This window comes from Chanos chanos, chromosome 6 (assembly GCF_902362185.1).
Source record: "Chanos chanos chromosome 6, fChaCha1.1, whole genome shotgun sequence".
NCBI classification, from domain to species: domain Eukaryota; kingdom Metazoa; phylum Chordata; class Actinopteri; order Gonorynchiformes; family Chanidae; genus Chanos; species Chanos chanos.
The window spans coordinates 1,797,501-1,825,000 of record NC_044500.1 but is presented as its reverse complement, the minus strand read 5'-3'; the positions used below and the strand labels follow the sequence as shown (position 1 = coordinate 1,825,000).

The 27,500-nt window shown below is 46.5% G+C and overlaps 2 protein-coding genes across 6 annotated transcripts in view; both read left to right on the top strand.

Annotated features, from left to right (window-relative positions):
* Positions 1–12,402, top strand: part of LOC115813999 (calpain-9) — a 15,372-nt gene extending 2,970 nt beyond the window's left edge. Inside the window, exons 4-20 of the mRNA XM_030776707.1 lie at positions 1,651–1,784; positions 2,336–2,498; positions 2,615–2,686; positions 3,251–3,342; positions 4,254–4,328; positions 4,466–4,629; positions 4,807–4,964; positions 5,733–5,941; positions 6,978–7,017; positions 7,822–7,848; positions 8,565–8,625; positions 9,704–9,768; positions 10,348–10,416; positions 11,367–11,445; positions 11,801–11,917; positions 12,055–12,113; positions 12,317–12,402. Of these exons, the coding sequence (XP_030632567.1) occupies positions 1,651–1,784; positions 2,336–2,498; positions 2,615–2,686; positions 3,251–3,342; positions 4,254–4,328; positions 4,466–4,629; positions 4,807–4,964; positions 5,733–5,941; positions 6,978–7,017; positions 7,822–7,848; positions 8,565–8,625; positions 9,704–9,768; positions 10,348–10,416; positions 11,367–11,445; positions 11,801–11,917; positions 12,055–12,113; positions 12,317–12,343 (1,611 nt within the window). The 3' untranslated portion in view covers positions 12,344–12,402. The remainder of the gene's footprint in view (positions 1–1,650; positions 1,785–2,335; positions 2,499–2,614; positions 2,687–3,250; positions 3,343–4,253; positions 4,329–4,465; positions 4,630–4,806; positions 4,965–5,732; positions 5,942–6,977; positions 7,018–7,821; positions 7,849–8,564; positions 8,626–9,703; positions 9,769–10,347; positions 10,417–11,366; positions 11,446–11,800; positions 11,918–12,054; positions 12,114–12,316) is intronic.
* A 1,465-nt stretch (positions 12,403–13,867) lies between these two features.
* The window catches only part of actn4 (actinin, alpha 4), a 45,070-nt gene continuing 31,437 nt past the window's right edge, over positions 13,868–27,500 (top strand). For 4 of the 5 annotated variants that reach the window (XM_030778491.1, XM_030778492.1, XM_030778488.1 and 1 more), the window contains exon 1: positions 13,868–14,169. In XM_030778491.1, coding sequence (XP_030634351.1) covers positions 14,038–14,169 — 132 coding nt within the window. In that variant the 5' untranslated portion in view covers positions 13,868–14,037. The remainder of the gene's footprint in view (positions 14,170–27,500) is intronic. The other variant, XM_030778489.1, reaches the window with a different exon arrangement.

The following is a 27,500-nucleotide window of genomic DNA, read 5'->3' as shown; positions in this document are numbered from 1 at the left end:
AACATGTCGGAGTTTTTAGAGCATGTCGGAGTTTTTAGGGCAGGTCGGAGTTTTTAGGGCAGGTCGGAGTTTTGAGAACATGTTGGAGTTTAGAGAGCATGTCGGAGTTTTGAGAGCAGGTCGGAGTTTTTAGGGCAGGTCGGAGTTTTGAGAGCATGTTGGAGTTTAGAGAACATGTCGGAGTTTTGAGAACATGTCGGAGTTTTGAGAACATGTCGGAGTTTTGAGAACATGTTGGAGTTTTGAGGGCATGTCGGAGTTTTGAGGGCATGTCGGAGTTTTGAGAGCATGTCGGAGTTTTGAGAGCATGTCGGAGTTTTGAGAGCATGTCGGAGTTTTGAGAGCATGTCGGAGTTTTGAGAGCATGTCGGAGTTTTGAGAGCAGGTCGGAGTTTTGAGAGCAGGTCGGAGATGGGAATGAGAGGGGGATGAATCGGAGAAGCCTGAGGGTGTGGGGAGTGTTCAGGAGAACCTGCCAAAGCAGAGCAGAGATTGACGCGTGGCCTCAGGCAACCAAAACCGGGTCCAATTTCAACATGACAGAAAATTACACAGTTAACTACAGAAAACGAACCAGACAAAAGGCTTCCTCTCTGTCCCAGCTGTCCCAGTCTGCAGTCCTCCTGTGATTCCAGTTTACAGAGTGACATGTCTGTCTTTATGTGGGACTCCCCATTCCAGAGTGACAGAATCTTTCCCTCCGTGGGGCTAAGGCTTGTTATTAGACCAGCCCCTGTGTCAGTGCTGTGTCTGTGATGTCAGCCCTGTGTTAGTGCGGCGTCTGTGATGTCAGCCCTGTGTTAGTGCTGTGTCTGTGATGTCAGCCCTGTGTTAGTGCTGTGTCTGTGATGTCAGCCCTGTGTTAGTGCTGTGTCTGTGATGTCAGCCCTGTGTTTGTGCTGTGTCTGTGATGTCAGTCCTGTGTTTGTGCTGTGTCTGTGATGTCAGTCCTGTGTTTGTGCTGTGTCTGTGACATCAGGACAATACAAACCTCCCTCTGTGAGAAATGACTCTACCACATGTCTGAGATCTGAGTCTGCACTGTTCCATTTCTCTGTGTGAGCATGAGAGGGTTTGAGAGGAGCAAGCACGAAACCCCCGCACCTGCTCAAAACCCCTGAATGTTTCCATCTCCCATTCATGGGTGTAGTCAAAGTGTGTAGAAATGTCCAGGTGAGAATTTCCCATGTGTCAGTCAGTGTGTTCCTGGTGCTCTCAGCAGTCTCACACAGAGGTGTGGGTGTACCTGCCCTGTGGCCTCATACGCAAATATCCTGATCTCTCTTACTCTAATCACACACATCACAGGCACATCTGCATGTCTGATAGGACTCTAATTTATGACTCATGCAAATCCCTCAATAAAACAGAAAGACTGAAATTTTCACCCTCCCCCAATCTCACTTCTGCCTCTCTCTCTCTCTCTCTCTCTCTCTGTCTGTCTGTCTGTCTGTCTGTCTCTCTCTCTCTCTCTCTCTCTCTCTCTGTCTCTCTGTCTGTCTGTCTCTCTCTCTGTCTGTCTGTCTGTCTCTCTGTCTCTCTCTCTGTCTGTCTCTCTGTCTGTCTGTCTCTCTCTCTGTCTGTCTGTCTCTCTGTCTGTGTCTCTCTCTGTCTGTCTGTCTGTCTCTCTGTCTCCCTGTCTGTCTGTAGTTCTGGCAGTATGGGGAGTGGAAGGAGGTGAAGATTGACGATCGTTTGCCCACACAGAGAGATCAGCTCATTTACCTGCGCTCCTCTCAGACCAATGAATTCTGGAGTTCTCTGCTGGAGAAGGCTTATGCCAAGTAGGGTTATCCCTCTGTGTGTGTGTGTGTGTGTGTGTGTGTGTGTGTGTGTGTGCCTGTGAGACTGTTTTTCTATCTGTCTGTTTATCTATGTAGACATAGATATATAGATAGCTTGTGTTGTGTTGTATTGTGTTATATTATGTTGTGTTGTGTTATATTATGTTGTGCTGTGTTGTGTGGTGTTGTGATATGTTGTGTTGTGTGGTGTTATGTTGTGTTGTGTGGTGTTGTGTTGTGTTGTGTGGTGTTGTGTTATGTTGTGTTGTGTGGTGTTGTGTTGTGTTTAGTTGTGTGGTGCTGTGTTGTGTGGTGTTGTGCTGTGCGGTGCTGTGCTGTGCTGTGCTGTGTTATGTTGTGTGGTGTTGTGTTATATTATGTTGTGCTGTGTTGTGTTGTGTGGTGTTGTGTTATATTATGTTGTGCTGTGTTGTGTGTGGTGTTGTGTTGTATTATGCTGTGCTGTGCTGTGTTGTGTTGTGCTGTGTTGTGTTGTGCTGTGCTGTATAGTGTGTACTGAACACTGGTTGCTGTGCCGTCTGTGTGTTCAGGCTGAAGGGGGGGTACCGGGCTCTAAACATGGGCTTCTCTCATGAGGCGATGGCGGACATGACAGGGGGGGTGACAGAGGTGCTGAAAATCCCCCGTAACCTGGCAGCTTTCCTAAAGCCGCTGCTGCTTAAAGGGGCTCTCATCAACTGTGCCAACTCACAGGTGAGTCCTCAGGATGGACTGTATGGGTGTGTGTGTGTGTCTCACATTTTGAGAATGTTTCACTGTGTTGGTGTGTGTGTGTGTGTGTGTGTGTGTGTGTGTGTGTGTGTTTGCAGGGTCCACTGGAACAGAAAAATGAATTTGGGATCTTGTTCAAACATGCCTATGCTGTCACTGGACTGGAGCAGGTGAGTACATCACTATTTCTGTCTCTCTCTGTCTCTCTCTCTCTCTCTCTCTCTCTCTCTCTCTCTCTCTCTCTCTGAGTAAAGTTATAACTGAACCGAGAATTGAATCAATCTTGGACCGTGAATTGAATCAATCATGCCCTCTGCTGGACACATGAAGCAATGCAGCCTGAAGGATCATAACACAGTAAATGAACCCAGACCATCTGCAAAGGCTGGATTTATAAATTATGGAACATTTGGCTCTCTGTTGAAGGAGATGAAAAATATTTTCTTCAGTACAAGTAATGATTGGTGCATTTCAGACCCTTAAATAGTCACATGACACAATGCCTGCAGCCAGTCACACAACATTAAACTGATGTATACATATGCAAAATCAACCAATGTCAATGTTTGCGATACATAAGTTTCTAGTGAAGAGACAGTTTGACAGGATGCATATGTATGTGAGTGAATGCACTGATATGTATTAAACCCATTAGAGGGTGAATGAGACTCTTGGCCTGGTGCTTTTGGTGTTGTCTCGTTGATGTCTCGTCTCTGTCTCACTATGTCTCACAGGTTCAGACAAAAAATGGCCCAGTGGAGCTGGTGCGTGTGCATAATCCCTGGGGTAAGACAGAGTGGGAGGGGCCCTGGAGTGACCAGAATGGGTATAATACACATCCTACATCTGTGGGGGTGTGTGTGTGTGTGTGTGTGTGTGTGTGTGTGTGTGTGGCTGACGTGTGTGTATTTGTGTGTGTGTCTGTATACTGTGCTGCATTTGTTTAATACTTGCGTATTTATAAAATGTACTGGGTTTGTTTGTGAATTGTAGGATATTTGTAAAACACATTCTGATTGTTTGTTAGGTTTTGACTTCATATATTCAAGCTCAAGTGAACCTCTAGTGTGTGTGTGTGTGTGTGTGTGTAAGTGAACCTCTGGTGTGTGTGTGTGTGTGTGTATGTAAGTGGACATCTAGTATGTGTGTGTGTGTGTGTGTGTGTGTGTCAGTGAATCTCTAGTGTGTTTGTATGTGTGTGTAAGTGAATCTTTAGTGTGTGTGTGTGTGTGTGTGTGTGTGTGTGTAAGTGAATCTCTAGTGTGTTTGTAAGTTCGTGTTAGTGAATCTCTAGTGTGTGTGTGTGTGTATGTCAGTGAATCTCTAGTGTGTATGTGTGTGTAAGTGAATCTCTAGTGTGTTTGTATGTGTGTGTCAGTGAATCTCTAGTGTGTGTGCTTGTGAAGTCTAAGTGTTTATTCTGTTTACAAGACTAAATGCTTTTTCTTGCTCTCTTTTTTTGTCTTTCTGTGTGTGTGTGTGTGTGTGTGGGTGTGCGCGCGTGCGTGTCTGCGCGCGTGCGTGTGTGTATGTGTGCGTGCATGTGTGTGTGTGCGTGCGTATGTGTGTGTGTGCGTGCATATGTGTGTGTGTGTGTATGTATGTGTGCGTGTGCGTGTGCGTGTGCGTGCATGTGTGTGTGCGTGCGTGCGTGTGCACGTGCGTGTGTACGTGTGTGCGTGCGCGTGTGTGTGTGATTGTATGTATGTATGTGTGTATGTGTGCGTGTGTGTACAGGTCTGAGTGGAATCTGGTCAGTGCAGAAGAGCAGCGTAGACTGAAAAGAGTTAACAGAGATGACGGTGAATTCTGGTAAGACTGTTCTCACTGATGCTGCACACACACCATTATAGCTGCAACATAATATGACACACACACCCCTCTCTCTTTTTCTCTCCCCCTATCTCTCTCTTTCTCTCTGTATCTCTGTCTCTCTCTGTCTCTGTCAGGATGACTCTGTCAGATTTCCGTCAGAATTTTGACCTGATGGAGGTTTGTCATCTGAGTGATGACACACTGAGTGAGGGCGGGGTCACAGAACGGCCCTGGCATGTCACAGTGCATCATGGGAACTGGACACCAAATTTGTCAGCAGGCGGACCATCAAAGGGGGGTAGGCGCACACACACACACACACACACACACACATACACACACACACAGACACATACATACACACATACACATGTATATACATGCACGGTGTCTCTTACATAATTGTGTGCATATATGTGTACAGTATTTTCTTTCTTGTGTGTGTGTGTGTGTGTGTGTGTGTGTGTGTGTCCAGGATGGTTCTGGCAAAACCCCCAGTTCCACTTGACCCTCCTAGAGGAAGACGATGACCCTACTGACCCTGAGTTGACCTGTTCATTTTTGGTGGCTCTAATGCAGAAACACCAGAGACTTAAAGGAGTCCACTTGGCTATTGGACTGGACATTTATGAGGTAACTCACTCACACACACACACACACACACACACACACACACTCTCACATACTCACATACTCACAAACACACACACACACACACACACACTGAAGCGTGTGCTAGACTTCATCCTGAGACGTTTACTGTTTTTAGTGAAACAGAGCTTCTTCAGGTTCAGTGAAGTGAACTTCAGCGTTAATCAGTAATGTATTAATGATGTGTAATGCATCAGCGAGTCAACTCCAGCTCATTATACTTGGAGTTTTTTGGTTTTTTTTACAGAGTGGATGATGTCACACTTAGAGAGTTCCAGAATGTTTAGAGAGTTACGGCCTGGAATCAGGCTGAAGTGTGGAATTAGGGCAGGGATTTATTTACATTATTACCCCCCCCCCCCCCCCCCCCCCCCACACACACACACACACACACACACACACACAGAGTCAAATACACACAGACACACAAGCATACACACACACGGCGCACGCACACACACACACACACACACACGCTCTCAAATACACACACACACACAAACTCTCAAACACATACAGACACACATACACACACATGCTCACACATACACACACATACATACACACACACACACACACACACACACACACAGTGTCTTGCAGGGGCGTTTTGCTGTCTGACTGATTAAGTCAACTTTGAGATTTGAGTCATTGATCTCATTGACTGGATGTCTTTGTATAGCCTGTAGCCTGTTCAATGCCCTAACAGAGTATGTGTGTGTGTGTGTGTGCGTGTTTGTCTTCATGTAGGCGCATACGGGTCAGAACTACCTCTCCACTCTGGACCTGTCCTTGCTCAGGCCTGTTCTTAGTACCGAAGGTCACGTCCCTCACAGAGAGGTGGTGATCCGTGGTCGCCTGGCGCCTGGGCGTTACATCATCATCCCCTCGACCTTAGAGACCAATCAGGCAGGAGAGTTTCTCCTGAGGGTTCTAACAGAGAAAGGCAATAATGCAGAGTACGTATGAAAGCGAAAACAAACGTCATTTCTCTGAGTGTCTCTCGTCTCTGCTCTTAGACCACAGCTCTGCACGTTAGACATCTCTGCCAGCTCTGATTCCCCTGATTCAGCATTTCACTGTCAAAGCCCCTGAATCCGCTGAATCAGGCCCGTCAGAACTGTCAAAGCCCCTGAATCCGCTGAATCAGGCCCGTCAGAACTGTCAAAGCCCCTGAGTCTGCCGAATCAGGCCCATCAGAACTGTCAAAGCCCCTGAGTCCGCCGAATCAGGCCCGTTAGAACTGTCAAAGCCCCCGAGTCCGCTGAATCAGGCCCGTCAGAACTGTCAAAGCCCCCGAGTCCGCTGAATCAGGCCCGTCAGAACTGTCAAAGCCCCTGAGTGTGCCGAATCAGGCCCGTCAGAACTGTCAAAGCCCCTGAGTCCGCTGAATCAGGCCCGTCAGAACTGTCAAAGCCCCTGAGTCCGCTGAATCAGGCCCGTCAGAACTGTCAAAGCCCCTGAGTCCGCTGAATCAGGCCCGTCAGAACTGTCAAAGCCCCTGAGTCCGCTGAATCCGGCCCGTCAGAACTGTCAAAGCCCCTGAGTCCGCTGAATCAGGCCCGTCAGAACTGTCAAAGCCCCTGAGTCCGCTGAATCAGGCCCGTCAGAACTGTCAAAGCCCCTGAGTCCGCTGAATCAGGCCCGTCAGAACATGGGAGACATCTGAGATGAGCAGGGTCTTTGGTCTCCAGGGGCAGCCCTGGTAAACACACTGAATTCATTCAGTTTCTCTGAACAGAAATGACTTATCTACAGGAAGAGAAGCTGTTTACACAAGTCATATTTATGCTCCATTTTTTTGCCTTGTGACAGTTACTGGATGTAAGTCAATATTGCCGTTTGGTGGAGCACAAATACGACAGGACTGTCAGTTCTTTTCCGGATTCAATACAGTTTGTTTACAATACACTGAAGACTCTCTCTCTTTCTCTTTCTGTCTCTTGTGTGTGTGTGTGTGTGTGTGTGTGTGTGTGTGTGTGTGTGTTTTGGCAGACCGTCTGACCGGCCCAGTTCTGAGAAAGTACTTAAAGAGGTAAACACTCTTATGGGTGATGTCTCCATGTCAGAGTGTTGTGTACAGAGTGTAGTATAGAGTATAGTAAAGTGTGTAATACAGAGTATTGTACAGAGTATAGTTCAAAGTGTAATATAGAGTATAGCACAGCGTGTAATACAGAGTGTAGTAAAGAGTGCAAATACAGTGTATAATGCAGAGTGTAGTAAAGAGTGCAAATACAGTTTATAATGCAGAGTGTAGTAAAGAGTGCAAATACAGTGTATAATGCAGAGTGTAGTAAAGAGTGCAAATACAGTTTATAATGCAGAGTGTAGTAAAGAGTGCAAATACAGTGTATAATGCAGAGTGTAGTAAAGAGTGCAAATACAGTTTATAATGCAGAGTGTAGTAAAGAGTGCAAATACAGTTTATAATGCAGAGTGTAGTATAGAGTGTAGCACAGAGTGTGATACAGAGCATAGTACAGAGTGTAATACAGAGCGTAGTACAGAGTGTAGTACGGAGATGTTTTTTCCTCCCTCACAGTGCACAGGCAATGTCGCTCATTTAACGATGTCATTTGACATTATACACTATATGTACTATAAAGCCTCAAAATGCATTATTCTGAACGTGTGTCTTGGAATGTGTGTGTGTGTGTGTGTGTGTGTGTGTGTGTATGTATGTGTGTGTGTGTGTGTGTGTATGTGTGTGTGTGTATGTGTGTGTGTGTATGTGTTTGTGTTTCTGTGTGTGTGTGTGTGTGTGTGTGTATGTGTGTGTGTGCTGTAGCCCTCTTCTCCGGCCCCGTCTGTCCTGCCCTCTCTCTCAGAGGTTCGTCAGCTTTTTAAAAAACACTGTAATAAGGTAAGAGAAGAGATGCCCACACGGGGGGCATATCAGATATTTTCAGCACACTAACAGAGAAGAGCACTAACCCTCGCTGACTCTGCGTAACTAACATATCCCATGTCACAAACCGCTGCTGAAACCTCAAAACTTCTGCCTTCAAACCGCTGCTAGAACCCTAAAATTTCTGCCTTCAAACCACTGCTAAAACCCCAAAACTTCTGCCTTCAAACCGCTGCTAGAACCTCAAAACTTCTCCCTTCAAACTGCTGCTAGAACCCCAAAACTTCTGCCTTCAAACCGCTGCTAGAACCTCAAAACTTCTGCCTTCAAACCGCTGCTAGAACCTCAAAACTTCTCCCTTCAAACCGCTGCTAGAACCTCAAAACTTCTCCCTTCAAACCGCTGCTAGAACCTCAAAACTTCTGCCTTCAAACCGCTGCTAAAACCTCAAAACTTCTGCCTTCAAACCGCTGCTAGAACCTCAAAACTTCTCCCTTCAAACCGCTGCTAGAACCTCAAAACTTCTCCTGTCTTTCTTAGTCTGACAGAGATTTTTTAGTTTGTTTTTTGCTCTGTGGTTTCAAACCTGGGATTCTGCTTGTGACTGTCTGCTGTAAAAAAAAAAAAAAGTGCTACATGAATTGAATCAAGCTGAATCCAGTCAAACTGAATCAAACTGACCTGAATTGAACTCATTTGAACTGAACTGGGCTGAATTGTTGTCTTTGCAGAAGAGCCTGTGTCGACCTCTGGAGCTGTACAATCTGCTCACTGAGGCCATTGCTGGAGGAGGTCAGAGAGCCATTCATCTCTAGTCCATATGAAATAGGTCGAAATAGCCCCCTGTTCTTCCCCACTCTCTCTGACACAACGATTTGTGTCGTTCTGTCCCGTCCTTCCTGCATGCATGTCACATTCATTTGCAAGCAGATGTTCACATTAAGAAACGTTTGTGATTCTCATTGCGCAGTAAGGGGAGAGGTGGGTTTCTGTGACCATGGTTAGGTTTAAACAGAGGTGTATGGGAAATCCCTGCATGGACATGGCTGCCTGAATCTGGTCCTGAAGGACTCTCCCACAGTACTAGAGGCTGGTTTTTACCTGGAAAACTTTTTAACCTGGAAAACAGGTTTGTGGTTGGCTGATATGAAAAGCAGGAGGAGTTCGGTCCCTCAGGGCTGGATTTAGTCAACTCTGTGGTTCACTGTTCAACCAGTGGAATCTTATCAGACCAAACAAGTTTATTTAGACCGGTGGAACCTTATCAGACCAAACAAGGTGATTAAGACCGGTGGAACTGTTCAGACCAAACAAGTCGATTTAGACCGGTGGAAGTGTTCAGGCCAAACAAGTCGATTTAGACCGGTGGAAGTGTTCAGACCAAACAAGTCGATTTAGACCGGTGGAACTGTTCAGACCAAACAAGTTGATTTAGACCGGTGGAAGTGTTCAGACCAAACAAGTCGATTTAGACCGGTGGAACTGTTCAGATCAAACAAGTCGATTAAGAGTGGTGAAACTGATTAGAGCAGTGTTGTTATCATCAGGCTAATCTGGTCTTAGAATCATTCAAATTTACCGCAATTCAGTTGTGTCCTTTCAGCAGAAACACAAAACCCTGTAAAAACAGAGTGAAGGCATGAGAAAGAAAACTGTAAAGTCTGACAGTCTCTCAGACAACCAACCAGTAATTACAGGGACAGAAAGACAGACGACATTACACACCGTCAGTGCCAAATCTCAACCCTGGTTTATTGCTTCTGTCAGCAAATTTAAAAAAAAACAAACAAAAAAACCCCATAAATGAGGTAACGTGAGTGGGGGGGGGAGTTTGGTCAGTAACGGTTTCCCTCCTTTCTCGTTCACACAGCTTTGGCAGGGGCTGAGAAGAAGCTGTGTTTGGAACACTGCAAGAGCTTCGTGGTCCTTATGGATGTATCCTCCCCCTGCACACGCCCTCAGCACACAGGCCTCTCCTCCCATTGGCTGATGGAATGATTGACAGGTTTCTGCCTAAAAATGTGACCCTTCCCCTAAAACACAACTGGACTTGTATTCTTTAGAGATATTGTCACGGGGTGTCGTCACATGACGAACATCCTCTATCAAATCACTGATGAAATTATACAGTCCCAGTACGGGTCAAGCAAAACTCCTGTCATAGGGAAAATGAAAAGGCAAGTCGGTCAAAAATGAACTATTTGTACTACCAAGTACCTAAAGAACCACACACCCTTTAACTTACTGCGCTGCAAAAAAAAAATGTAATGTTACATCATCATACTTTTAAATATGAAATATTTTTATTAAATGTAGGGTAACATTTTGTGTTTGAACGTTCCAGCTGCCAGACAGTAGATGGGATTGGTTCTCTCATAGTGGCATAGTTGAGATGTAGTTTTCACAGGGCCGGTATGTCATTACTGTTCAGAATTAAAACTCCAGCTCCCATAATGCCCGCGTGGCGAATATCAGGCAGAATCTGGAATTGCCTTGACTGCGTCTACCAATCAGAACCAAGGACTAGCACAGCTGGACTGGTATACGTTTCTGGTACTGTGGAACAAATTCACCAAATGGACGGTAAGTGGCATCCTGTTCCTGGTTCTGCAGGTGCAGTGGTCACATTCACAAACCCAGCACATAAATCAGTTTTGTGGTAATGGTATGACAGCTGTATTTCCTGTCCCTCCCAGTTAACATGACAGGAGTGTTGTTGAGATGAGTCAGAATTCATAAACCTGAGTGAAATGCACATGCTTGTCAGTTACTTGTCAAAGTAACTGATTAGAAATGATTTTTCACCAACTGTTGGAAGAAATTATTTTTTTTTTAAAAAACTCGCAGTTTTCATTTGAAACGCTTCTTTTAAATCGTAAGCTGCTGAATGTACCGCTCTGCACTGCAGGACCTCAGCTCCTCGAGCATCACTCGCACCCTGCTCAGAACGTACGCCGATTTTAGTTCGGCTGGGTTTTTCTCTCTGTTGTAAAAATCGCCTCGAGGCCAGTCTGCCCGTACAGCACCAGCTTTAGACTGACGTCTCTGTTACGCACGAAACATAGAAACTGAAGTTCATAGTTTGGTTCCTGTCTAAATTCCCCTGAAGAGTGTACTTCAGTCAGGTGAGTGTGTACATTCCCTAATCCCGTCGCTGTGTCACAGCGGTTCCCCAGCCTGTTGTTTCAGTCACATGACTCAGACAGTTACATAAGCCGCCAGGCCAGTTTCAAAGACTGTGCCACTGGTCCTCACAGAGAGACAAAGTGAAAATAACAGGGAAACAATCATCACATTAACACATTTGTGCAGGTAACAGAATGAGCAAAGTGCTCATTGACATTATTAAAGAGACATATTTCAGATTATTGAGAGCTGAAGCCTATTTGGAAATGAGCTTTCCGTTTTTGAAACTGTGTCATAATAAACGTCGCTCGGTATTGATGAGTCTGTACCGCGAGTCGATCTCCCGATGTTTTGTTGTTGAGGGGCTTGATCATTTTGTTTACTTGTTTGTTTGTTTGTTATTGCAGGAAATCTTTGTGAAGTTTGACAAGAACAAGTCACATGCCCTTGACTACCGTGAAATCGTCCCAGCTATGCAGGCTGCAGGTGCAAAGAGCACACACACACACACACACACACACATATTTAAACCCTCCCATCCACTGGGGGGTGACAGAGTGCCAGTGTTTACATGATTGATTTATGTGCCATTGTCTGCATTCCCATGAAGAAGTTCTGTCAAACTGCACACCAGAGCGAGACAGACAGATCTCATGTATGCATTATGAGGTATATCAGGGCCTGATTACTCTGGTCTAGGTTTGGAGGTGGATGACTTCATCTCATGTATGCATTATGAGGTATATCAGTGCCTGATTACTCTGGTCTAGGTTTGGAGGTGGATGACTTCATCTCATGTATGCATTATGAGGTATATCAGTGCCTGATTACTCTGGTCTAGGTTTGGAGGTGGATGACTTCATCCTTCAGCTTGTTTCCCTGCGGTACACTGAACCAGACATGACTATCAGCTACCCCGGCTTCCTCTACCTGCTGACGAAAATGGATAGCATGCTCTGTAAGGAATGTGTGTGTGTGTGTGTGTGTGAATGTGTGCGTGTGTGTGAATGTGTGTGTGTGTGTGTGCGTGTGTGTGAGTGTGTGCGTGTGTGCACGTGCGTTTAGTCATTTACACTGTGTTACTCTCCTCCACAGTGAAGTTCCAGGCGTTGGATATGGTTGGAATGGGAGTTATTTCAGTCAACTGCAGACAGGTACTGACCATGTCAGTGAGCACAGTGTCACCTCTCTGCCACGGTCTCACTGAGCTTTATATGAAACGTGCATTACAACCAGACCTTCTGTACAAGCAAAGGCTCAGCCGCAATTAAAGACAGCATTTCATAAGATTTAGTTATTTACTGTACATTTTATCAATAATATTCTTCTTGTTTTGCTTCTTCCTCCTGTGTTCCAGTGGCTGCAGATGACTATGTATAACTGATCTTTCACCGTGAGGACAAGCCCAGTTTGACAGTGCATTTTCATTTCCTTGCACTGAATTGCCCCTACAAAGAATCTCAGTTCTCATCTAGATTTTAATGACAAATTGTAGCAATAAACATCTCAGTGCATGTTAAATTTTTCTGAATTGACATAAACCAAATCTATTTTTTTAATCAGACTGACTGCATTGTATAAATTGATATTATTCTGCTGAAAATGTTTTACAGATACAGAGTAGGGTCTGTTTTTAAGCCACCCATTACAAACTGACGTTATCGGTGAACAGTATAATGTAATTCCAGAAGTTTAGCTCAATAAAAGCATTTTACTGGCGATGTGTGAATACATTCTTTCTGCTAATCGTTTCATGGTCACCGAGTTCTTCTCTGTTCATTTGTTGCATGAGTTCTCCAGCACTGCGGTCGCATTCGTCAGTTACATAGTAACATGGTCAGTTAAATGGCGCCAAGCTATTTGCGAAAGTTCAACTTTAGAGGCAGGCCACAGATTAGGTTTCGGGTCGCAAGAATGAGCGCTACCTGAAAGCGTCACATTTTTCCCCCCGACACAAAAATACACATTACTTCTCACATGTCGCCGATATTAAAGTTTCATCGGTGGAGGGAAACAGTGGGCGGTAAGAGACGTCAGTGGTTGGAATCCCAGAGTCCACGGGAGTCTCAGAGACTGCGAAAGAGTGACCACGCAAGGAATGCGCTGTAAACAAAAACATGAAAACAACCGAAGCTCACTGCGTTCATCGGTATGGCATGCACACCCGGAATGACGATAATAGGCAAAGACATACAGTTCAAATGTGACCTACTTAATGTAGCCCCCTGTTCGGGCATGTCGGACACGAACGACATCATGACAATTTAATAGTAAACATAAGCGGCTTAGTCTTGATATTAAGTTAAACCATATTTGGAGGCAATACACATGAAGGCTGTGAATATTTAGGTGCAGCTTACCGAAACGACTACAGATACCATCTTGAGCGCTATCGTTGCCCAGTGAGCACTTTAAGAACGTGCGCGGAGTAACCATTTAAGAAGGGCCCATGAACTAACAGATGAATGTTTAATGACGGAGCAGAGATCATGAATAATTCATTAAAGTGTCATGTCGCCACTTACACGGCCAGAGGTTGAAACGTTATTATTTTTTGGGGGGGGGGTCCAAGATAAATATTATTAATCATAACGTGTTGGTTATATATGTTTGGAAATATATACAACTGGTATAAATGATGCATATGTTCATGTGCAGTTTTAAGGTCTCCGAGACAGTAACACTGCATCATGTAGGACTACACCTTGTAAAATGAGCTTTAAATGTCTAATGCTTAACGGCGTTGTTTCTCCTATTTTCTACCTGTAAATTTCTTCTGATTTCAAAACGGTTTCTTTGAAAGGGGTGTGGCATCTCATGAATATTAAAGTAGAACGTGAATATTCATAAGCTATTTGGGCCTAACCTAGTGGCGTTTGTGGGAGCGGCGGGAGTGTGTACTAGACCTTTTTTTTACACAGACGGAGAAACATTCTTAGCTAGGTTACTGTCAGTGTACGTACAGGATACCCCTGACCGAGCGACCCGAGCGCAGAGAGTGGTTACATCTGGGTAAAAATCCTTTTTGTTTTTTTTTCGTTTGAGGTAAACTATAGTGAGTACTCAGGTTTTGCTGACATGGTAGATTATCACGCCGCAAATAATCAAGCCCAGTATTCTGCTGGCGGGCCACCGAGCTATATGGAACAAGAAAATGACTGGGACCGGGACCTACTTCTCGATCCGGCCTGGGAGAAACAGCAGAGAAAGGTAAGACATCGCCTGGGTTTCGGGATTTGGGAGAGGTCGAGGATTTGCCGCTGGGCCTTCTTTTTTTCCCTCTTACAGGTTCATGGTTGGACGCACAAAAAAGACTGCAAGAGTGCATGCTGTGTCTCGAGCAAGTTTTCTTGAAAAGAGCGATTAGCACGTGCGAACACAGACATAAAAGTTCGATTTTTCCCCCCCGTCACAGTCGAACGATTTAATCCGATTCAGATGCTCAGCGTTGATATGAATTGATCTAGGTTTAACACCGAACGTTTTTTTTCTCTCGGTTTTGTGTTCAGGTTGCTGTTAACGCGCTATTTTGTATCACCATTGTAGACACCCGGATTTAAGATGGCTGTTGTCTCACCATTTGCAGATATAAATGCATCGTCTCTTAAAATAGCACACGAAAATGTGCTTCAAAGTTTATCAGTGCTCTGCGACCAGACAGATAAGACGTTTCTGGCTTTCTCATCTTTCCCTCAGTCTTTGCGTGTAGTTTTTTTTACGGCACTTGTTAGTTACGGTTTCTCTCTCTGCGTCAGATAAAATTGGGTATATTTTGTGTAGTCCTTTTTTCTGCGCTTGTGAATTGCGCACATATTGTGAAATTGAGGATCAGACAATAGCTAATAATTGGACATAGGTTGCTTAACAACCTGGAACACTTTTGGGTGTGTAACGGCCGAGAGAGGGGAAGCTAAATGGTTTGCATGTTTTCTGGTGGAGTGACAACATACCGATCATTATATTACAGCCCATCATAAGGTGACGTTTAGATCACTGGTCTTCATTATTTGAATGACGCAGAGTTGATGATATTTTTTGTGGGTTTTATTTGTCAAGAAGGAGGTCAAAGTGCTCTCGGAACAAGAATGAATCAATGATTAACAACTGAGTCACAAACAAGACCGACCCATGCCACGGCAGTAAGTCTACATAAGACACTGAAATTGAACCATGTCACTTTGTAGTTGATTGGTCCAAATTTTAGGGCCCTCCAACGGAGGGTATGACGCGCGCGTGAACGGGAAATTGTTTCAGAATAGTTTGGGAGGAGGTGGGTGGGGGGGGGATGTGGAAGGGCGAATTCTTGCGGCTTTTCTCCCCCACTGAGCTGAGGGTTACGGAACTAAGTTTATGAGCTTCTGACAACAAAATTCAGCCCAAGATTCAGTTTCGTGTCGTAGAGTCTCGGACGGATATTTGCCAACAAAATCAACATTAGCAAACGCAGCGACCGCGAATGTAGGATGCAAGCGACACATTCGGCAGGTGTTGACAGTGTTCTGATTGACATTTCAACGCCACGTTAACGCATTTCTCACCGTGTTAGGAACATATACAGACTACACAAGAACCTAGTCGACACGTTAGATGATGAGATGCCCGGCTTCAAAATTATGTAGTTCGGATTGTGTGTTTAGATTGGCGTGGTACTCCCTCACCCAGTTAGAGAGGAACTCAAGGCAAAAAAGATCTACTCGCATGGACTTGTTCTTGAACTTCTGTTTGTTTAAATGTCATGTGAGGTCTTTTAAGGTTGAATTCTTTATCGACTTCTGCGGTTGATATCTATGCAAATATGGGGAAGTGATTTAGTACCAATGAAAACTGACACTTTGAGGTTCGCGTTCAACGCGGGTCTGTAATATTTGAGAAGAAATTAATCCCATTCGCATAGGACTGTGTTTCTAAAGTTATACCGTGGCTTAACAGGTGGTTACATTAAGCATGCTTTGTTCAGTGCGACTGGACATCGAAATTTCAGGGCCTGTAGCGCGACCTTATCTTTCCCATTGTGTGATGTTGACTTTATTGTAGTGACTCAGTTGGGTTTTCTGTCGTTTTCTCCCCTCTGTTCAGCCAAAGGTTATCACTCCTTTCCATTGTTCCTTGAGCGTCGAACCCTCCCACGTTTATCTAGTGCCCTTCTGTTCACTGCTGCGCTGGAAATTAGTGTTTGAATTTCTTCATAAAATTCAGATACATCCAAAGGCTACCCAAAGATGAATGCATGAGACTGATGCTGCTTGTATGAACAGAGTGGTTAGTTAGTCACACTCTCAGGTCCGAAGACATGTTCAGCATAGTTGGAAGTCATCTGACTGATAAATAATATTTAATAAGTTTAACAGAGGCTGAAATGGCCTGACACTAAATATTTGTGAAATCTCTTGTGGTCCCACTGTGACCCCCCCCCCCCCCCCCCCCCCCCAATCCTCATGGGCGCTGGTGGAGGTCCTGAGAGCGTGGGTCGTAGATTATTAGAGTTCCAGAGTTTTCTGAGCCTTGTGCTATATTGCTAAAGGCCAAGAGTAAAAGTGGGCACATGGGGGGTGTGGCTGGCAGACACAGAGCACTGGATGATGTAACAGTACCATGACCTGAGAGGCAGTTTATGTAGTACATCACTGGAACCCACATGTCTCTGCTTTTCCTCTGTCTGTTCCTTGTGACAGAACTCATCACTGATCTGCTGGACATTACAGCAAGACAGAGAGAGGAGGATGTGACTAACCTCTCTCCCTGTCTCCCTCTCTCTCTCTGAACATGCCCACTGTCTCTCTCTCCCTGTCTCCCTCTCTCTCTCTCTCTGAACATGCCCACTGTCTCTCTCTCCCTGTCTCCCTCTCTCTCTCTCTCTGAACATGCCCATTGTCTCTTTCTCCCTGTCTCTCTCTCTCTCTCTCTCTCTGAACATGCCCACTGTCTCTCTCTCCCTGTCTCTCTCTCTCTCTCTCTCTCTCTGAACATGCCCACTGTCTCCACACACACTCTCTCTCTCTCTCTCTCTCTCTCTGAACATGCCCACTGTCTCCACACACACTCTCTCTCTCTCTCCCTCTCTCTCTGACTCTCTGAACATGCCCACTGTCTCTCTCTCTTGCATTCTCTCTCTCCCGCTCTGTCTCCCCCTCCCACTTCTGGTGGCATTCCATTTGTGGTCCATTATAGCCCCAGTAAAGGGGGGGGGGGGGAGTACAGGCTGTCCTGTTTTTTGCCTGACAGAAAAAGAAGGGCTTTTGCATTGCCGTGAATGTGGCCAGAACAGGGCCTTTAGGGAAGACCTCTGCCTGGCCTTGTATTCAGGGTTTCAGAAGGGTCATTACTGATACCACAAAATGCTCTTCATTTTCACACAGCTGAGTGCTCGGTGTGTGTGTGTGTGTGTGTTTCTCTGACAGACGCTTTCTCTCCCTGTCTGTTCATCCCCAAACACGCCATGTTCAGGAGTATTTCTCTGCAGAGGTTTAAGTGATTGTTGAACCTCTGTTCTGCTGGTTGGCTGCCCTCAGGCCTGGATGTTACTGGATGATAATACAGCTGAAGTTTTCCACAGAGCACATTCTGATGTGTCGTAGCTGGAGTTGGAATTGTACAGCATTGTAATTTCAGTCCTGCCCAGTCATGTTTATGGCTTGACTGTTAGTGGCAGTGATAGGCTATAACACACTATGTGCTGTGTTCAGTGGGTGCATATGTTTAGTGTCAGCCGGACTGTGTTGCCCTGTTTGTATTTGTTTGAATGCGTGAGTGTGTCTGTTGACCAGGCTCAGGGGACGGGGGTGTGTGTATGTGTGTGTGTGTGTGTGTGTGTGTGTGTGTGTGTGTGAGTGACAGAAAGCTTACAGGCTGCTCAGTAAGAGAATGGAATGTGTGTGTAGGTGCAGTGCTCTCCGTGGGGGAGGGGAAAAGGTTTTTGGGCGGGGGGTGGGGGGGTGTTATCTGGGAGTGGGGTTTTACTGAAAGAGGGAAGTTTAGATTTCCACACAGCCACAATTTGTTTTTACAAAGAATTTTGTTGCAAATGCTTCTGCATTTTAGTAAACATGCTACAGACACACACATTTCTCTCTGGCTTGTGTGTGTGTGTGTGTGTGTGTGAAAGATAATGTGTCTTGTGTCTTGGAGCTGGGTCTGTGCTGGTACCTGAGAGAACTCGGGGGGGGGGGGGGGGGGCAGGTGGTGACCTGTCCCTTCCCTCAGCCTCTTCCCTCACGGGGCCCTGTGTTCTCAGCGCGGCCTGGACCGAACCTGCCGATATGCATGTTTCTCATAAGAGGAAGCCGCAGCGTGGAATCCGGGGTATTTATGAAACTGGGAGGTCTCTTTTGTGTAGTAGTTCGTGTTTTCTATTGTCTTGCTGTTTTTTTTAAATGTTATTTTTTATTCTATTTTAGACAGCACTTTGTTATGGATTTGTTACGGACTCTCGCTCTCTCAGCTAAATTATAATGTGGGCACAGGCTAAATGCAGATGCGGTACTCAGTGTTGAAGCTCACGCGTCTGGGCTCTGTCATGCCACTGTGTGAGCTGACAGGAAGCGTCCTCAGAGAGTCTGAGATTCCTCTTGTCTCCATGGAGAAGAGCCGTCCTCCATCCAGCCGTTAACGCTGGCTCCAACCCCGTTTGTTACCTCAGCATCTGTCCTCTCAGAGAAAGGCGGCTCAGATGGGTCTCAGAGAAAGGCGGCTCAGATGGGTCTCAGAGAAAGGCGGCTCAGATGGGTCTCCCCATGAAAAGTGTGTCATTTAAAGGTGGGTAGCCAGATCACGTTCTGTGGACCCATTGACCAAACCAAGACACACAACTTTTTTTTCTTTTGTTTTTTAAACAGTAAAACCGAAGGCCAAGTATTTTGCGCTCTCTGGGACCCTGGAAAGATATTTTGACATTGCAGGTGGTTTGCAGACATTGATGCATGGGTCTGGTTTGTGGTGTTTAAGCTCATGGCTGTCTGTAGAACAGTATGAGAATCTGTAGAGCTATTAGGCTGCCTGTCTTTGGGACGAAGGTGGGCGTGGCTTCAACAAGACACGTGGGCGGGGCTTAATCATGGCCTGTAAAGTTGTTTTGTTAACCTTATAGGCCAAGGTCACACCACATTTTGGTCTGAACCCATTTGGAGCATAGCTTTTTTTTTTGTTTTGGTCATTGTGAAGATGTTTAGATGACTTAAATACACAAAGGACACAAAGTGAAATCGTGTCTTGGGTTGTTGCTTTGAGGTGAGAGCTTTTTGAACGGTACCTTGACGAACAGTCGTTTGCTCTTTTCGTCTTGACACATCCACCATGTCACAAGCCTGGGCATGTTTCTATTACATAAACTTGTTTTCGTTTCTCATATGGATCATTTTGACTTTGAGTAGGAACCTAATTCACGTTAAGTATGTCATAGTGTGAAGGCGGCAAAGGGGAGTGGGTGTCAAGCTACAATTCAAATCTAAACAGTATCAGAAACCCGTGGCGAACCTACAGGGAACAGGTCAAACCTCAAATACCAGTTTACCACTGTGACAACCGTTGTGTCCACCTCACCGGGTAGTTGCCCGAGAAGTAAGTCGTGTGTGTTTCCAATCCTGTTCACGCTCAACAAGACTGAAGGAACCAGTCAAGGGACGTGGCTTTACTCTCAGTGGTTTCGACCCTTTATCTCCACTTCACAAAGACCAGTCTTTGCTCACACGCGCTGGACCACAGTACCAAAGTCATGATAAGAGACCTTCGGAAAGGCCTCTTGTTCTATACACACGTCCCAGTATCACGGGGCCAAGGCGGCTGCCCTTGGACAAGCCTTGGTCACCTCACCTTAGTTTAAATGGAACCAACTGCTCTGCACAGTTTAAAAAATAAAAATCTCAAAAAACCATTAAATGTTCTTCTAGACTGCCCAGATACGGCTTCCTCCAGTCAGAAACAGGAAGTAAATGTTAACCCATATTCTCTGTGAGTTTAGTGGCTTTTTTTTTTTTTGCTTCTCAAACCCCTAATGTGGACATATGAAAAAGTTGAGGGGTAGGGTATATATAGATTCATATGCACGTAACATTTCCAACCACAAACCGCTCGTACTCTGTGATACTTTTTTATTCTCGTGGGCTCATGCTCTCCCCCGAACGGGGAGCTGCTCTGTCGCTAAACGTGAAGGTCGTGGAAACGGCAGTAGGGCGGACGGTGATAACAAAGGGAACGCTTTCTCTGTCCTTGGACCTTTTGTTTGTCTGCAGCGTTGTCCTCGGTGCCACTGCAATACTCTTAAGTGTGCCCTGCTCAGACAAAAGGCTCGTTTGTAAGAGGATTAGAACACGGCCTGCGGACGCGCACACGCCTCGTTGTGGGATTTGGGTTATACATTTTTACTGGCCACCGCTGCCCCCCCCCCCCCCCTCCTATTGGCTCACTTTATGGCCGGTGGTCATTTTACACATGAGGGTCTTCAAACAAGAACAAGACTAATGAATTTGAACCAAAGAACTCCCTTAGAGTTGAATGAAAGCTTGTTAAGTGAGACAGCGTTGAGATTATCTCACTTAACACCCTTAAACGCAGGTGCTCAGTAGTACGGGAAAGACGGTTTGTGCACACGCCACACGACTCCCCTAACACGAGCAGTCCTTACGGAAGCGGGCGTCGTCATTAAAAGCTTTGAAAACATGACAGTCAGGATTTGCTGTGCTATCAGGTGTCACTCGGAAAGCCCGAGTTCCCCCCCCCCCCCCGTTTTCACTTCCCCCCGTCTTATTTTGGGAGAGTGCAGAGTCATTGAAAGCCCCTGAGTCAGACGGGTCATTGTTACAGGAATAGCATAAGAGACAAACGGTCAGTTTGAGTTTGAATGGAAACTGAGTGATGTTTGAATGGAGTTGTGTGTGTGTTTTTTTTTTAACCACGTCCAGGCACCGTGAGTGTGTCTCAGATGTCTGTGGTTCCCCTGGAGAACCTGAAGCACCTTGGCTGTTGTTGTTGTTAGCACCACAAACTAACTGAGCTTTGGTGTGGAATGCACGTCCACCAGAGGCTTGTAAAGCGCTGACCCCGCACACCCATAAAACGACCCAGAGGTGTTTATCCACAAGCCTCTGGTCCGGATCCTCCTCCCTCGGAGGGGCCCGCATACTGCCCCGGGGCCCGGACACAGCGGGACACCGTTTAAAAATCTAGCTCTCCAGTATCCCCACTCAGTGCCACCAGTGGAACTGGGTTCTCCTCAGCACACAGTCTGTAACACCGGAGCGCCGCCCATGGAACCCGGGACTGCGATTCAACCTTCTCCTTCCCAGTGTCGTTAAGCAGTCAGTGCTTTCCAGTTGACAGAAGTTCTACCAGTAGAATACCTCAAGCAGATAGCAGAAGTCAAAGGTCATGTCTGACTTAGCCTGTCGAAGAATGTGTGTGTAGACGTCGTGAAAGAACCGTTGTCCTTCCCTCGGACTGGTCGGGCGAGAAGGAGGAAGCTGTGGTTTGTGTGGTTTTTTTTCTCTCTACTTCCTCTTCATCTCTCTTCAGATTGGCGTGAAAGTGTAGTCATTCGCGCAGAGGAACTACTTTAAAACACACACCAAAAAAAAGTCCCAACACTGGTGAAAAAGCTGACAAAACAGCTGCCTCCTAATGTCATTCTTGGCCTGTAGTGACCACTCTTACTGCAGGACTGGATGAACTGGTCAGAGTGGCCCTCTGGCCTGGTGCACCACTGGAGCAGCATTCCTGAGACTCCGTGGCTCATTAAAACTCTTTTGTTTGCAGATGTTTCCCTGTCTGGCAGAATGCAGTCGTGAAAACAGCTCAGTAGCTGATGTCATAGAGGCTTGGGCTTTTTCAGTGTGTCAGTGTTGTGGAGTCTGACTTGTAAGATAGTTTTAGACACTGGGTCTCTATGTGCCATTCATTCAGAGTGGCACTAGAGAGACCGGGGAGAATGCATCAGTTTTAATTCAGTGATGTAAAGAAGTGTAGTTCTTAGGAACTACCTTCTGCTGTCTGCTTTTTGCGCCTCTCCCAGGAACTTTCATTATGTTTCTGTCCCCTCCTTTTGGAAACCACGATCTCCTCAGATGTCTGCTCTCTCTGGAAACTGACGTCGGAGTTGGAGAGAGCCTCAGACGTCTTTGCCTGCCTCCGACCCCGGGAGCACTCGTTTACCAGGGCTCGATTCCTCAGAGGCTCGTCTGTAAGAAGCAAGGCGGCATTTCCACCACTGAGAGAAATGACTGAACCGCAGTTAAACAGTTAGAGACGCGTGTTAAAGGCATGCGCTGCTTCTCGCTGCACCATCAGGAGGGAGAAAAAAAAACAAACGAAACCCTCATCAGTGAGACAGGTCGGTGTGCGAGTGCAAGGCGTGAAGAGTTGAGTTTTCGGTCGGCTTTCTTTGCGAATCAGGGCAGGAAACGCAGGAAGTGGAGGCTGTGATGGCAGGAACAGTCACGTCACGCGAATCAGATTTACGCTCGAGTGTCTGGCTCCGTGTGCGTTGCAGCGCGACTCTCCGCCGTTTGCGCTCGTGGCGTCGGGCGCGGAGCTGAGCGTGCTCGGTCGCTTTAAGTCTTCGTGTTGTGACGTGAAAGGGTCCGAATTTGGCTGCCATGACAACCGTAGTTTCACCCATGGTTGTTCCCTCACAGACGGTCCCGTCAGGGCGAGATGGGAGAGTTTGTAACCGTGCTGTCAGGGGGTAACATAGAAAGGGTGCTGGCTCTTGCCCCGTCGTTTGGGCAAAAAAAGAAAGAGGAGGAGGCTGTGGAACGGTCATCTGAACTGACCTGGACCTCAGCCTGCGCTCTCAGGGCGCTGCCCGGGTCTTTTCATAATTTAAGGTGGCCCCCCCTTCCCTCAGAGGCCTGTTTGTGAATAAATGACATGTCCTCAGAGCCTGTGTGTGCGGCTGTTAGCAGGACGGAGCCCTGTCCCCGGACGCCTCACGCAGTCACACAGGCTCCTCAGGAAGATGAGTCAACCACCGCATCACAGCCGCTCGTTTGAAGCTGCTTGGTGGAGCAGATGTGGACAAAACCACCTACTGACAGGATTCATATGTCCCTGTCACAGGAGCGTGTGTGTGTGTGTGCGTGCGTGCGTGTGTGTGTGTGTGTGTGTGTGTGTGTGCGTGTGTGCGTGTGTGCATGCGTGTGTGTGTGTGTGTGTTGGTGCAGGCGTAAGGTTTTAGGTAATGCTTTGTTTGGTAATAGGTTCGTGTCATATGGTGAAACATCAAAGTTTCATCATCCGTTTGTCAACTGTCTTTGGTGAGTGTGGGCAGAGTGCGCCTCAAAGTTCAGCTCAGATTAAGCCTGGGATGTAGTCTCTGTAAACGTGCGTATCAGACAAACGTACCACAGTGAGTCACACAGGGCAGGGTTTGCTCTGGAATGTCTGTTGGAGGAGGGTTGGGGGGGGGGGGGGGCAGTTTTCTTTGACCGGAAACACAGCAGAACAAACAAGAGGGCCGAGGGAGTGTGGCACTGAGGCTGACAGTGAAGCAGTGTTACTCAGTGTTGCTGCTGTAGATGTTTTTGTCATTGTTATCTTTAACGGTTCTCTTCCTCTGTTCTCTGGAATGACACAGAGGGTTATAAATGTGTTTCAGAGCTCTCCTCAACAGGGCACGTAAGGCCAGAGAATTACCAGTCACCCCTCTCTCTCTCTCCCCCTCACACACACACACATACATACACTCACTCTCTCTCTCTCTCTTTCCACATATCAGTTTTTCCTCCTCTGCTCCAACAGTTTGTACATGTCCAGTGACTGTTAGTAAGGTCTGTTGTGTTTAACTGGTGTGAGACTGGTAAGGTCTGTTGTGAGGAGCTGATGTGAGACTGGTGAGTTGTGGAGCAGTGGGGAGTTGAGGAGCAGTGGTGCAGTGGGGAGTTGAGGAGCAGTGGTGAGTTGTGGAGCAGTGAGGAGTTGTGGAGTAACAGCCACTCAGCGTTTGTCCTCCTACATCTCTGGCGCCAACTCTTTGTCCTGTCTTTCTGCTGGGTCAGTGAAAGCTCTCCTGCAGGAGGAGTGAAGGATATGGGGGGGTGGGGAGGGGGGGGTCACATTCCTGCACATGGAGTCAAATGAAGCACTCGTGAGACCTTCTGAACGAAAGTTTCACAGCCTCGTAATTGTGCTACGAGCCAAATTTTGTTTTTACGGTTTTGTGCTTGTTTCAGTCTGAGTGAATAGGTGTGGTTCTGTGTTTTGATCAGGTGCTTTGAATTCTGTGTGTGTGTGTGTGTGTGTGTGTGTGTGTCTGTACTTTTGCGGCGGGAGTGGCCGGGGTGGTTGCACCTTGTTAGCAGTGACATCAGTAACAGGATGACGGGCTGGTCGAGAGTTGAGTGTTGCCTTATAAGGAGAAGAGAAGGAGGGAAACAACAGGAAGAGAGTCAGTGTGACAATGCTCTGGGCTGGGCCAGCTCGACCTTCCCGTTTGGTCACATTGTCTCTCTCTCTCTCTGTCTATCTGTCTGTCTCTCTCTCTCTCTCTCTCTGTTTGTTCACTCCTGCTTCATTCTTTGACTTTAAACTTTACCACTTGCTCTTTCCCCCCCTGATGTCCATGCATCTGTAGGCCAGCAGAGTTCAAAGTGTGTGTTATAAGTGAAATATATAACATCAGTCCTGTGCCAAAGGCCAAAGTCCCTCTGTATAACATAGTATACCTGAGAAGGCCCTGTGTAAAATAGTATACCTGAGAAGGCCCTGTAGTGTACCTGAGAAGGCCCTGTAGTGTACCTGAAAAGGCCCTGTAGTGTACCTGAAAAGGCCCTGTAGTGTACCTGAAAAGGCCCTGTGTAAAACAGTGTACCTGAGAAGGCCCTGTGTAAAACAGTGTACCTGAGAAGGCCATGTAGTGTACCTGAGAAGGCCCTGTAGTGTACCTGAAAAGGCCCTGTAGTGTACCTGAAAAGGCCCTGTAGTGTACCTGAAAAGGCCCTGTAGTGTACCTGAAAAGGCCCTGTGTAAAACAGTGTACCTGAGAAGGCCCTGTAGTGTACCTGAAAAGGCCCTGTGTAAAACAGTGTACCTGAAAAGGCCCTGTGTAAAACAGTGTACCTGAAAAGGCCCTGTGTAAAACAGTGTACCTGAAAAGGCCCTGTGTAAAACAGTGTACCTGAAAAGGCCCTGTGTAAAACAGTGTACCTGAAAAGGCCCTGTGTAAAACAGTGTACCTGAAAAGGCCCTGTAGTGTACCTGAAAAGGCCCTGTAGTGTACCTGAAAAGGCCCTGTAGTGTACCTGAAAAGGCCCTGTGTAAAACAGTGTACCTGAAAAGGCCCTGTAGTGTACCTGAAAAGGCCCTGTAGTGTACCTGAAAAGGCCCTGTGTAAAACAGTGTACCTGAAAAGGCCCTGTAGTGTACCTGAAAAGGCCCTGTAGTGTACCTGAAAAGGCCCTGTGTAAAACAGTGTACCTGAAAAGGCCCTGTGTAAAACAGTGTACCTGAAAAGGCCCTGTGTAAAACAGTGTACCTGAGAAGGCCCTGTAGTGTACCTGAAAAGGCCCTGTGTAAAACAGTGTACCTGAGAAGGCCTCTATGGAAAATGTTCAACTGGTTATATAGAGACAGTACTTGTGTACATTCATGTGCTGAAAAGACGCGTATGTGAGCAGGGTTTTGATTCTTTTCTGAAGTGTGCGGGTGTGTGTGTGTGTGTGTGTGTGTGTGACAGGCAGAGTGTTTCCTGTTAGAGTTGTGGGTTGGTGTGCAGTAGTGTGTTGTCTCAGAGAGAGTGGTAAGAATGAAGACTCACACACTGGAAAATGTCATGTTCCATTAAAAGGCTCCTTGCTCTGACTGTACATACATGGCATGCTAACACAGAGAGCACTGACCGCTGCACGGGTAGAACCGCTCACAGACCGCTGCACAGGTAGAACTCAGGTGGAGAATTTTTATTTGAACGGGTGTGGTCATAATCACAAAGTGTAGCAGGCAAAATGATGTCACCATTTAGGCAGGAAATTACTCAATGGTTTGTGTGAGTCGTGTTTCTTTACGATTGCGTGTCTACACGAGTATGTCACCGAATTCAAATGAATGAACAGACTGAAAAGACTGAAAAAAAAACAATCTATCTCTCTCTCCCTCTCTCTCTCCCTCTCTCTTTCTCTCTCTCTCTTTCTCTCTCAGATTTCGCCATATGAAATCTGTTGTGTATGCAGACAAAGCAGGGCCACATGTGTGAGTGTGTCGTGTTGGCCAGGTGTGTGAGTGTGTCGTGTTGGGTTCTCAGGTCATCATTCTGAGGATGCTGAGGAGTGTTCAGCGTGTTGGCGGGAAACGCGGCGTCCAGGCAAACGCGTTGTGTTTGTTCTTCTTCCTCTCTTTAGGCGGTCGGTGAATTTCAGTTTGCGTATATGAACTAACAGTCGAGCAGAACAGACACACCCCGCGATTGACACTATTGAATTTTGGTGAATAGTTTTGCAATGTGTGTGTGTGTGTGTGTGTGTGAGTGTGTGAGAGAGGAGTGTAGTCTCCAGTGCACACCCGTATGGGCTGTTATGTGCGTGTTATCTAATTCGTTTGTTTCCAGGGAGACGGGGGTTGTGGCTCGTCGGGTGGTTGGCTGGCACTCCCCGACATGTGAGGTAATGAATGAAGCGTTTCACTGGTATTTGAATTCACTGATGAGTCAAACATGTCAAACATTCTGCTTGTCTGTCGTAGGGACGCTGAGTAGACGTGTTACGTTAAGACGGTTATTTGGGAGTTATATCACAGTCAAAAGTTGATTTTATCCACTAGGATTGAGGAGTGAATGAAATGTAGACAAAAGCTTAAGTGTGAGTGTGGGAAAATGCCTGTTCACTTTGAGCATGAGCTGTAAACTACACTTTTGACACAGAACTGACCACACACTGCTGGTTATAGTCTAAAATCTAACCCCCCCCCCCCCACACACACACACACACACACACACACACACACACACACTGCTGGTTATAGTCTAAAATCTAACACCCCCCCCCCCGCCCCACGCACGCACGCACGCACGCACACACACACACTGCTGGTTATAGTCTAAAATCTAACCCCCCCCCCCCCCCCCCCCCACACTCACACACACACTGTTGTGCAGAAGTTCTCAAAACAGCTCTCTCTCTCTCCCTCTCCCCGCGTTTCTATTTTCAGCCGCTGCTCTGTAAAGGCTGCATAAAGAGCACTGTCTCAGAGATGCAGAGCTGTGGTGTGAGCTGAACGCTGACTGTGTGTGTGTGTGTGTGGTTGTCTGTGTGGTTGTGTGTGTGTGTGTGGTTGTATGTATGTGTGTGTGTGTGTGTGTGTAGGCAGAGTGTAGGGGGAGATGTTAGAAGCGTGTGGTCATGGTTTGAACAGCAGAGAAGGTGAGATGAGTAGGTTTTATTTATTTTTTGTCCCTGTATTGATAGCTCTCTCTGTGTGTGTGTATGTGTGTGTATGTGTGTCTGTATGTGTGTCTTCCTGTGTGGACTCTCACTGAGGGAGTCAGCACCTCACTCAACGACAGCCATGGTGTTACTCTCAGTGTTCTGTCTGGGACTCAGCGCTGAACCCAGACCAGTAATGTC